This window comes from Eulemur rufifrons, chromosome 21 (assembly GCF_041146395.1).
Source record: "Eulemur rufifrons isolate Redbay chromosome 21, OSU_ERuf_1, whole genome shotgun sequence".
Lineage (NCBI taxonomy): Eukaryota > Metazoa > Chordata > Mammalia > Primates > Lemuridae > Eulemur > Eulemur rufifrons.
The window spans coordinates 16,639,071-16,651,570 of NC_091003.1; the positions used below are offsets into that span (position 1 = coordinate 16,639,071).

General features: G+C 52.1%; 1 protein-coding gene across 2 annotated transcripts in view; it reads right to left on the reverse strand.

Moving 5' to 3' along the window:
• OSBP2 (oxysterol binding protein 2) overlaps positions 1–12,500 on the reverse strand; it is a 143,404-nt gene that overhangs the window by 65,705 nt on the left and 65,199 nt on the right. The window contains exon 1 of one of the 2 annotated variants that reach the window (XM_069497021.1): positions 1,988–2,066. The exons of the other annotated variant lie outside the window; for it this stretch is intronic. Within the exon in view, the coding sequence (XP_069353122.1) occupies positions 1,988–2,066 (79 nt within the window). Of the gene's footprint in view, positions 1–1,987; positions 2,067–12,500 lie in introns of those variants that run through there. 2 annotated transcript variants of the gene reach the window in all.

Genomic DNA, 12,500 nt, shown 5'->3' on the forward strand with positions numbered 1-12,500 from the left:
CACCAGAATACCCTTCAGTGTGTCTAACAGAGGAGGCCAGACTTACCCCGTCTGCTCACCGGGGACGACAGCCCCATGCCCACACCGTGTGAGGGTCCAGGAGGCTCCCACCTCCCGAAGCTGACAGCTAACCAGGCCCCTGCAGCCCCAGCTGTATGTTTTTTGGCCATCATCTAAAAACTGGGAGATTTCCAGCTTCCCTTGAGAACACCGTTCTGGCCTTCCTAAGCCGACCTTCACACGGGGCACCCGAGGGACATACTCTCCTGTTTGCCCCCAGGGCCTCTGTCAAGGAGGCTGAGTCCTGGCTGCTCTTGACCGCTGTGCTGGCCGCCTCCCACCCGTGCAGCAAGCTCTGCTCCGGGCCCTGTTGTAAGCACCATGCCCACCAACACACCCCCGAACCGCCTCCTCCCCAGCCCCACTGGGCAGAGCAGGACACTGGCAGCAGGGTAAGATGAAGGCTGGCCTGGAGGAGGTCTGGCCATCAGAGAGGTCACGCTGCTCTGGTCACACCTGAGCTTCTGGACAAAGGTGAGCATTCCTCCCACAACCCAGCAGAATGCTAGCAGACATCAGGCCGGATGCTTCCCTGTTAGCAGCAAATCTTCCAGACAACGGCAACCAATAAACTCACTGGGCAGGCCAACAGAAGAAAAGCAATTTAACATCTGATATGTATTTTCTTCTCTTATCTTTAACTAACTCCAAAATTCTCCCCCAGAATAAATCCATCCAAATTAATGACAGAAACATCATTTAAACTTTGCATGAAGAACATAACTGCTTTAGAAATGACACTATATCCAAAATAAAAACTGGAAATTACGACCAATCCTCTAAAACCAGAAAAACACACGTTGGACAAAATTTACTTGCAAGTTTCTTTAAAGGATCCTTAAGATAGAGCCGTAGTATCAGCTCCTAATGAAATAAATTTCAAATGCTTACCCTAAGCCTTGTGTGGTCTTTTCAGAAGAGTTCATATAGCTAAATGTGAGTCCTAGGCTGAGGCTTGGAGCCTGCAACTTTGGAGGACGCTGGAATGGAAACCGGCTTTAGATAGCTATTAGCATAACCAGTCAGCAGGCAAAGTTAATTACAAGGTTTATTACAAATTGTAGGGTTAATTTCCAAAAGCAGCTGTTTCTAGTAAATTCCTGTTAAGTGAAATTAACTGCCTCTGTGTCTTTTAGGTCTACAAGGTTAAAGAACCCTAATTTCTCCCAGAATTTCACGTTATAACAGAAACAGTCATCAAGGTAAACACAGCGAGTTTCACTCATGCAAAATCTCCAATAAAGAAGGTCTCAAGCATCAGGAATTGCAGGCAAGAGCTTAGAGAGTTTGCAAGGCTTCAATTTAAGACATCTGAAGTTCCCCCCTCCCCCTGCCCCGTGCTAGAAAAGGCCCTTTGGGCTTGCAAGCCTGCACACCCCACGGGTGTCATTCAGCAGCATCATGGAGGGAGGGGGAGCGTGCTCAAAGGCGGGTGGCCACTGGGCAGGGTTGTGCACTGAACAAAGCTGGCACCACTGGTAGCCCCGGGACGAGGTCCTTGTGGGCAAAGCAGCAATTCTTGCAGGGGCTCCAGGGGCATGCGGGGTGGGGGCAGGGCAGGCCAACTCTGGGGAAGGAGGGGTAGATGGGTGAATTAAACGCTGACCACTGCTTTCCCCCTTCTTTCCAGAAGGCTCTAGGTTGTATTTCGTTTCCTTTTTGCAGAGGGTAATCAGACGGACCTGTCTCTAGCCGCAGCCCCCTCTCCAAAATGCCCCGCGCGTGAAGCAAGTCGGGAGTGCACACACACAACAGCACTTTGTATGCGGGGACAGGGGTTCCCCGAGGCTCCTCGCGCTCCCCATGCCGCGAAGGAGTGACATCAGAGGTTCGCGTGCACTGATCATGCAGCAAAGCCCGGCGCCGGGCGTGCATGCGCGGGGAGCCGGGCTTCCCTCCGGGCGGGCGGAAGGCGAGCAGCACTAACCCTTTTTAAATTTATTCAGGCAGCCGGAGCTGCAGAAGGAGCGCACGGAGGCCGTCTCCCAGCAGCCGCGTCCCTTCATCCCCGCGGCGGGGCGGCCTCCGAGCGGCGGGGTGCTACATGGCGCCGGGTCCGGGGGCTCGCACGGACGTGTGCACAGCTCGGCGGGCCGCCCGGCGGAGGCGACGGGCACTCTCGGGTCCCGGTGCCGCGTTACCACAATGCACCACTGCTGCCCGCCGCCCGCTGCACGAGCCCGTTAACCCCGTCGGCGCCGTGGGAGCCGAGCGAGCGGTGGCGCGGCCTCCCCCTCCGCCTCCCCCCGGGAGCAAAGCCTGGGCCCGCGCGCGCCACCTGCTCGCCGGTGCGACCCTGTTGGCGCCCGGGATCTGGGGCACCGGGCGGGCTCCCCATTTTAACGTCACATTAAATCCGAGCGCAGGTGCTGCCCCCTGCAACAGCGGGCTCGGCGGGCCTAGCTTTATTTCAAAGAGAACGATGCCCTTGAGAGCCGAGGGGCACGTGGGAAATGGGGATGGTGATTCCAGGGAATCGGGGTCACCTCTGAGACCTGGTCACCTTCTGACCCCGCTGCGGCAGTTGGTGCACCTGTGTCCAGCCACCTGCAGCCACCTGGCCAACGTCTGGGAGGAAGGCAACAGGCAAGGCCCCAGGGGGCCCGGCTCTCTTAGGCCGCTGCCACAGGGCAGGAGGCATCTACTAACAAACGCCACTCTGTCCAGACATCTGAACACACTTCTCCATGGCATGGCCGCCTGGGACTTGCCCCGAACCCTCCCCACCATCATCCTCCCAGTTGCTGGGGCCAGAAGCCCTGGAGACATCCTTGGCTCCTGTCTCTTAGATCCACCTCCCGTTGGTCAGCACATCCTGACGGCTGTACCCCTAGAATACAGCCAGGGTCCCGTGACCCTTCGCCACCCCCATGCTGCCCCCAGGCCTACCACACGGTCATCTTGCCTGTGGGCTCTGACAACCCCCCCCCCCCAGGTCCTTCTGCTCCCACTCTGGCCCAGTGGAGTCTACGCTCAATGCAACAGCTGAGAGCTCCTGTTCAGTGTGTGTCAGACTCCGGCGCTCTTCCCTGCTGCGTTCCCTGCTTTGCTCAGTAACATGGCACACGCCCCCACTCAACTGAAATTCATATATACATATCGGCGCGTGTGTGTGTTCCAGGGCTGGAGGCAGCAGAGAAACAGGTCCCTGAGGCACTGACAGCAGCTCCAGAAACTAGTGTGAGGCCTCTGGGGACAACATGGCAGAACAGTGAGAACCACCGGCACATCCACACCCTGCAGCCCAGTAAGAGGAACTGGATTCATCACGAGTGAACAGTGGGAAGGAAGAAAGAAACTCTGTATCCAATGCCATCTGCTGCAAAAACAAGCAACCTAAGAGTCTAACAGCAGGTGGATTTCATCAACTGTATTTCACGAGCTTCATGGACTATCAGAGAGCCATTTAGACTTATACAGGTGATGACTCCACAGAAATAAGACACCATGCTTTAAAAAAATGCTGGCAGGAGAAAGGCAAATCATGCAATATATTAATAATTGTATGAAAACTATGCATACACAGACGTGTTAAAACAATAGGATCACAGGTGAATTTCCTGATGCCTGGGCTTCCGGAGTGTCTTGAGCTTCTTCCTTTCCCAGGACCCAGTGCGCCCAGCTGTAGGTTCCTGTTTACTTGCCTGTCTCCTGCAGCAGACTGTGAACTCCCTCAGGGAAGAGACTGTCGCCTTTTCTCACTATTCTCAGCCTCCAATGTGGCCTAGCACATAGTAGGCATACAGGAATGAATAGATCAATGACTTGATGGATGAAAGCAACTTAAGCACTCATCAAGAGCCCCATCCTCCTGCCTCCCTTCCATCGCTGCCCCTCCAGTCAGCATGTCTAGTGCACACCTCCTCACAGTCCCTTGTCCCCTCTGCACACCTGCCCCACCTTTCACTGAACAGCACAGAGGCGAGCACGGGCCTGGGAGTCCCATGGGACCCAGATCCAATGGTGGCTTCCTGACCTGAGTTGGCCAAAGCCCTCAACCGCTGTGGGACTTGGGGATCATTGGCTTCCCCTAAGGGCCTGGTCTCATCATTGATGAGCCCACAGGGGACACGCAGTGACCTTCTCCGTGTTTGTCTGCAGAATCAAGTTCTCCAAGGGGCTGTCAAACATACACGGTCCTTGTGGGGATGTCTCAAGAATGAAGCCCTTTAAAGCAGCAGTGTTCTAAAAATAGCCACGCTTAGATGCTGACTGCCATCCTCATTAATAAATGATTCTGCACCGAAGCCAAAGAATTAATTCAAGAGCAATTTATGACAATGCGTTGCCAGGCAATTAAAATAAACTTCCAAGGGAAAAAATTCAATTTATCGTTGATTATGTTAGAGCAGAGAAATGGAATGAGGGGAGAGCGTACGATTCAGATCAGTTTGATAAAAGGAAAAAAAGTAGGGGTGGCGCCTGTCCACACGTGCGCTTTGCTTTGCGGGGCAGTAGAAGCGCAGTGGGGACACACTTTGTCCTGGAGCCAGCGAGGGGCCGCGCTGGCATTCCTGCACATGCATTTGGAAAGGGCAGCCTGCCTGGGGGCCAGGTCGCCTGGGGGACCTGGGTGGACATTTGGGGTCAGTCCCACCACGCAGCTCTGAGGAGACTGGCTTCTTCTCAGTCCCCGTTTGATTGCTTTTGTCAGTTATTAACCAAAAGGCCTTCTGCTCGCTGAACTCTAAACATTACTTGCACCAACAAATCCATCAAGACAATCAAAGGGCCAGAATTCCCAAGGGATAATTGTTCATTTGTTTAGTCTTCAATTCTTTTTCTTTGTTTTTTTAAAAGAAAGTGACAAAAAGAGGAATTGAAAATACAAATGTATTGCAGAATGTTCCTTGTTCTCTGTCGGTTGTTAAAGCAACACAAATTAAAGCAGTCTCGATAGTATCCTCATATTAAAATTGTCAAAAGTGGCCGGGTGCGGTGGCTCACGCCTGTAATCCTAGCACTCTGGGAGGCCGAGGCGGGTGGATCGTTTGAGCTCAGGAGTTCGAGACCAGCCTGAGCAAGAGCGAGACCTCGTCTCTACTAAAAATAGAAAGAAATTATATGGACAGCTAAAAATATACATAGAAAAATTAGCCGGGCATGGTGGCACATGCCTGTGGTCCCAGCTACTCGGGAGGCTGAGGCAGGAGGATCGCTTGAGCCCAGGAGTTTGAGGTTGCTGTGAGCTAGGCTGACACCACAGCACTCTAGCCCGGACAACAGAGTAAGACTCTGTCTCAAAAAAAAAAAAAAAAAAGTGCACTAAATCATTAACACCTAATGTCAACAGTGAAGCTGGCACGCTCACTTGTTGCTGGTGGCATGGAACATCGGGATGCTCATTCCATAAAGTGACATTACAGCTCGTCAAGGAGCTATGATGCTGCTGCCGCCCTTAGCTCAGGAATCCGAGTCCTTTCCCTCAGGAAATAATTTAAGAGAAGCAAAAGGATTTCTGTACAAAGACATTCATTGCATCATAATCTGCAATAGCACAATAGGAACTCAAATGCTCAACAGTGAAGGGTGATTCCGAACATAGAGCACAGCAACTCAGTGGACTATTATGCAGCCACTAAAATCATCATCATAAAGACAGGGAAACTGTCAGCTATAATGTGGGGCAGAAAAGGCAAGAGCATGAAGTGCTTTGTTGCAATATGTTTCCAAAGATGAGAAATACAGGGGTGTGTGCAGGGGTGGTGAAGGGAGGGTAACATGCAAAAATAAAAAAGACCTTTGTAAGGATGTGAGATTACTGGGGAATTTCCTGTATTCCAAATACTCTTTATCTTACTGTGCAATCTTTCCCGCAGCAACCGCAGAAATGTAACAAGGAACCTTCAATTAACTGCATTATTATTTGAAACCCTTTCCCAAGGGGACATAGGAGGTGCAGAAGGGTCTGCAGGGAGTAGGTGTGTGCTCAGGAAGCGTGAGTTATGAGGCCATGGGATGGCAGGGACATGGGTCAGTGACCAGTGAGCAGGACGTTCGGGCAGTGGAGCCCAAAGAGTTTTACTATCGGTCAGGCTTGGGGAGGCCTGGGCTTTGGAGTCACAGGCATGAGTCTGAGCTCAGATCTGTAACCTGCTCACTGGGTGACGTGAAGCAAGCGCAGGAGCCTCTCTGAGCCTCGCTTCCCCGAGTCTCATCCAGACGCGGTGCTATCTCCTTTTATGGGTTGGAATTATGTCCCCCCAAAATTCACATGTTGACGTCTAATCCCCCAGTACCTCACAAGGTAACTGTTTGTGGAGACAGGGCCTTTAATGAGGTCATTACCATACAATGAAATCACATAGGTGGGCCCTAATCAGTATGACTGGTGTCCTCACAGGAAGAGGAGAGTGGGACACAGACAAACAACATATAGAAGAAGGGGCCATGTGACGACATACAAGGAAGTGGCTGTCTGCGAGCCAACGAGGCTCCAGAAGAAACCAAATCTGCTGACACCTTGATCTTGGACTTCTGGCCTCCAGAATAAATGTATCAATAAATGTATTGTTACAGAGAAATAAATTTATCTATAAAGGAATAAATTTCTGTTGTGTAAGCCACCCAGGCTGTGGTATTTTGCTATGGCAGCCTGAGCTGGCTGATACGCTTCCTTATGCAGAGCTGTGAGGCTGGCATCCCCAGCACGGGCAGGTCCTCAAAGCACATCTGGGAAGAGTAAGCCATGTAAGGGACAGGGCACCAGGTGTCCTGAAAACCACCGCGCCACACAAGACCTGTGCTAGCAGAGTCAGCCTCAATGTCCATCAAGGAATTAGACGAACTGTGAAGCTCAGAATGACCACAAAAGCCCCATCAAAGACAGCCTCTCCTGTGATCCTTGTAGCAGCTGGGGGGAGGCTGGGCTGGACAGACAGCATGCCTATAAATAACTGGCAAAAGTGAAGTTCACTAAAGTTAAGGGGTTTTGTTCAAAGTCAAAGAGCAAGCAAAGAACATAGAAGGGTCAAGAATGCAACATTTTAAGCCTCCAAGCTCCATTTCCCCCCCCCCACTACTAAAAAATAAGCCTCTGATTGACAGATCTGACAATGTAAACATTTAGAAATTCCATAGCACCACAGCCACTATTAACAGTTAAAAGATAAGCAACAAGGAGAAAATACTTGCAAAATATATGACCGACAAAGGAGAAATAACCGTAACTAGAATGAGCTTCTATACATCAACAATTAAATCCACAAATATCCAGAGTCACATGGCAACGGATATGAATATACAAGTCACAAAATACATATGATTGGTCAACAAACAGACCAAAGGACATGCAGTCTCAGTGGTAATAAGAGAAATGCAAAAGAGAGCAAGAAAATGCCTTTTCATTCACCCATCAGAGTAACGAAGAGCAAAGAGAATGATGGGGTGGCCTCTGTGGCCAATCCAGGCTGTTGGAACATAGAAATTTACACATTCTTTTTGGCTGACAATTTGATCTGTTGCTATTTATCACGTGCATGCCCTTGTAACGTAGCGATTCCACTCCTAGCAGTCCATGCTATGGGAAAACTCACACATGCACAAAGATGTGTGGAGAAGAAGGTTCACTACTACACTCTCTGCAAGAGTAGTAATAAGTGGAGAACCTCATTGTCCACCCAGAAAGGAAATGATTAAATATATTATGATACACTACGGAATTCTATGCTATTCTTCAAAAATGACATAGTTACATTTGCATCAACACGAAGAGATCTCCAAAATATATTGGTAAGGAAAAAAGCACGCTCCTTATCAATATGCACAATACGATCTAATTTACATATATGTATGCATGTGTGCGTGGGTGTGTGTGTACTTACATGGCTTTGTAAATGCCTGGGGAAAGATCTAGAAAAGTGCCACTCTTAACAAATTGGTGTGTATATCTCTTGGGAGGGGAGTGAGAGGAAGGGAGGTCATGAAGGACGACTAAATTTTATGTTGTATATCTTAGAATTAGTTAAATATTTTGCAATTTTGTATTTCCTAACGAAAAGTAATCCCTCAATAAATTACGACTGGGAAGAATGTGCCAGAATCAATTCCTGCTTGTGTTGAAACGTGCGATGCGCTATGAGTGACTCTCTAATGGTGGAAGGTCAGGCATAAAGGAGGCTGCACAGCAGGCGAGTTTTTGGGCAGGAGGGACCAGAAGTCACATCAGAGAAGCCACCACATCAGCACACAGGGACCGACCTGGCAGGCAGCAATCAGAGAGGGGCTGGATCATGTGGCGCACCCGTGGCACGATCCCCATGAGGCGGAGGAGCAGAGCCGCCCATGGTGACGGGCCCTGTAAAGAACGGACACAGCTGCAACCAGGTGTGGGAGGCAGGGGTCCAGGGACAGCCCCTGTCATCCAGCCAGGCTGCAGGTCTCGTCTCACCCTCTGCCGCCAGGCTGCTGGTGGAAGCTCGTGGCCGTGAACACCAGTGACCTTGAGATCAATGACTGTGGCTGCTCAGGGATGTGGCCCAGGAGAGGCCACCCACGCAGGTGTCCAGGCAGCCACCTGTGTTCACCTCACCAGGCCTGCTCTGGGCAGCACGGTCCAGAGAGTGTCTGGAGAGGTGCGAGAAATGCAGAGAGGCTGTTGTAGGCAAATGTTGACAGAAGACCCAGGGAAAGGCAAGAAACGACAGGCGCACTGCTGCTCAGAAGAGCCATCCCTGAATCCAGTGGCCCTGGCAGATGCCTTTTGGAGGGCCCACCCTGAGCCACACCGGCCACCCCTCTTTGAAACTCCCTGCGTCCTGGTCCTCTTGACGTACACTCACTGTCCTCCAACCTTGTCTGTCCCCACTCTCAGGCAGGAGTCAGTCCTCGTTCCCATTCCATGCTGGGGCCCAAGTGCTGGTGTCCACGCACACAGCTCTGTGTCCTATCTCCCTGTTCCTGTGTCCCCGTCTAGCACCAGGACAGTCCTCCCCTCTAAGCTCCACACCTCCATTGTCTCCTGGATGTCCCCTCCACTCTACCTGTTCCCACCTGAGCCCAGCATCTCTCCTCTGCTCCCTCATGACAACTTTTCCCTCCCCAGACGATTCTTCCTGTCTCCAGGCACAGGCTGGAGACCTAAGGGTCGGCTCCTGTGGTTTCTCCCTCTCCTTGAGCCCCCACGTGCAATGAGTCCCCAAGTCCTTCCAAATCATTTGCAAATCCATACTCCCTTCTCCACCGCAACCAGCCACACCCCTCACTCACTCCTGAGGTCTTAGCTTCCATGTTTACCCCTTCAGGTCCATCCTCTATGACACCACAGGGACAATTTACTGAAAATACCATCTGTTCCCCGTCATTGCCCTTCCATGGCTCCCTGGTACTGACAGTAGCAAGTTCAAGTTCAAACACCTTTACAAACCACAGCTGACCAGGACCCAGGCCTTGTGGGCCTCAGCACTCCCCACACTTGTCTTGCTTTCCCTTGGCTGACTCTGCTCCTCTCGGAACACTGGGTGTGAGCCTCTCCTCCCTCCTCCTCCAGGGAGCCTTCCTGGACAGGTGCCACCCCAGCAAGGGGCTGGAAGGCTGCTTGGAGGAGGGGTCCTTCTTCGGAGTTCTCTACCACGTGTCTCTCCCACTGCACTTATCCCCCTGACTCATAAGGTCTGCTGGAGAGTCTGCCTCCCAGCAAAACGGCCAGCACGTGGAGGGCTGGGAAGGGGTCTTAGTCACTGTATTCACTTCCTAGGGCTGCCAAAAACTGGGCGGCTTAGAACAACAGAAATTCATCCTCTCACAGTTCTGGAGGCTAGAAGTCAAAAATCAAGGTGTTAGCAGGTCCAGGCTCCCTCCGAATGTTCTAGGGCATGATCCTTCCCTGCCTCATCCAGCTTCTGGTAGACACAGGTGTTCCTCGGTTTGCAGCCGCATAACTCTAACCTCTGCCTCCGACTTCGCATGGCCTTCCCCTCTCTGTTTTCAAGTGGCATTCTCCTCTGTGTGTCTGAGTCCAAATTTCCCTCTTCCTAGGAGGACATCACTCATATTGGATTAGGGCTCACCCAAATGACCGCATCTTAACTTGATTACATCTGCAAAGACTCTTTCCAGATAAAGTCACAGTCACAGCGACAGGGGGGTTAGGACTTCGACATGTCTTTTGGGGGAACAGAGTTCAACCCACAAGGCTCACTTTGGCATTAGCGGTGCCCCGCATTGTACCTGACCTTGTGAATGAATGACCGGGCAAGTGCGCTCTGGGTCTCCGAGGGGAAGAAAGCTCAGGGGAGGAAGGCGGCTTGGAGGAGGTAGCTCCGGAGGTGGGGGAAGGGAAGGGACACATCCAGGCAGGAGGGAGAGGGGGCAGAGCCAGCTGCTGCGGCACGAGAAGCCTTGGCTCTGTTTGCAGCGTAGGGAGCTGGGCCGGTGTGCAGAAAGGCCTCCCATCTGTGCTCACCCCGGAGGCAGCGGAAGGACAGGGAAGGTTCATTAGGAGAGCAGTGACAGCAGCAGAATCCGCGTTCCTGAGAGATGAATCTGCCCGAGGCACACAGGGGTAAGTCCAAAAGGGGCCCCATGCAGGGAGGTGCCCAGGTGGACGGACATCGCAGAGGGTCAGTCGATAATGAGGGAGGGAATCAGGGCAGTGGCAGCGTGGCCTGAGGGCCGCGATAGAACCCAGAAAATGGACAGGGCATGGGCTCAGGTGGCGAGGAGAGGAAGGAGTGGAGGCGCTGGGGTTCCGGGTGGGAGACATACGAGGCCAGGGGCCGGTAACTGAACGCAGCAGCCTAGGGGAAGGAGCGTGCCTGCAGGAACGGTGCAGGGTTTAGCATCATGAAATGCCGTTCAATTAAAAAGCAAGCTCACGGGTACACTCATCAAGTAACCACTGAGGCGGGAGTGTGCGCGCACAAAGCAGCTATAAGAGATCACACACGCTTTGTAAATAATTCAAGTTTATGGGCAACGAGCACATCTTTTTATATCAGTGCCTGGTACCCAGGCTGTTAGCAGCAGGCGTTTTTGGAGGAAGGTTTCAAGTCAAGGGAACTACAAACTCAACTGAATAACCTTTAAATTATCTTATCGCTCCAGGGGAAATGGAAATCAACGCAGTCTGCAAATGACAACGGTGTACTAGCAGGGGCCACATGGAGCTGCCCGGGGTTGGGCGTGGCGGGAGCTGTCCAGCTCAGTGGCATCTCTAGGATCCATGGAGGTCCCTGGACTTAGGAAGTCCTTTCTGACAGAGCCACCAGCAACATCCAGGCTCCCCAGGGAGACACTGTGGAGCAGTCCAAGGAGGGGCTCCCATCCCCACCCCACCCCCACACCTCCATGGATGAGTCATTTCCTCTCTGGGCCTCAGGATCTTCATTCATATCATGAGAGGTTGGCCTCGTTGATCTCCAATGGCCCTTGTCCCCCTTCCAGCTCTGTGTACTGCTGTGGCTGCTGCCCCTGCTGCTGAGGTCACAGCCCCCTCCCCAGGTGGGGACAGGATGATGTGTTGGGCCAAGAAGGGAAGCCACCTGACCCTAACTCCTCCCCGTTGTGATTCTGCCCAACTGGCCCTAACCCCTGCTTATTCCCCCTCTTCTCGCCACCCCACAGTGGGGCACTGTCACCTCAGTGTGAGAACAGAGCACCAGACTGTGGGCCTGGAGGTCAGGGTGACCGTGGCTGTACTGCTCCCCCTTTCTGTGCCATCAGTTCATCTGTGAGGCCCTCCCATCATGGTGGAGGGCCAGGTGCCCACGTTGGACCTTGGGCCTGAGACCTAACCGCTGTGAGCCTCAGTTTGCTCATCCGTATAAGAAGGACGGTAATGGTTCTCATCTCACAGGGTCCTCGTGATGACAGAGCTGCAGGAAAGCCTGGCCCGAAGCAAGCACCCACCCACAGGGCATGCAGGACAAAAGCACGAGGGGCAGACACACATTGTTGGAGGAAAAACCAGTATCAGAGAGACAGACCCCAGGAGGGACAGCAGCAGCCTCGCCCTACAACGAAATCTTCCTTGCCATGAAGCCTTTCCTGAAACGGGTTTCTCTGAACAGGGACCCCTCGAGGCCTTTGGCATTTAGGCTCCATTCCTCCTGGAGGAAACAGTTCCTTTGTCCTTTTGCCCAAGCTCCACTGCTGGCTAGCCAAGGTCCCTAGGGGACAGCAGACTCAAGGACAGTACCCACCTTGGGAACACCACCTCCAGCAGGACCAGGGTACCTCAAGGTAAGCTGTTAGGTCCTTTCCTGGCCGTCACGGTTTGAGTATACACACAAATTTGAGAGGACCTTGGGAAAACACACTTATATTCCTCCAATAACCAGTAAAGGTGGATAGTGGCAAGAAATATTAAGAATAATATTGAGCACCTACACGCTAATCCTCATACCAGGCAGGTATTACTGTCCCCATTTTACAAATGATAAACCAAGGCTCAAAGAGGCTAAATCATGGTGTACAGTTAATAACAGGTTAGAATCAGAATT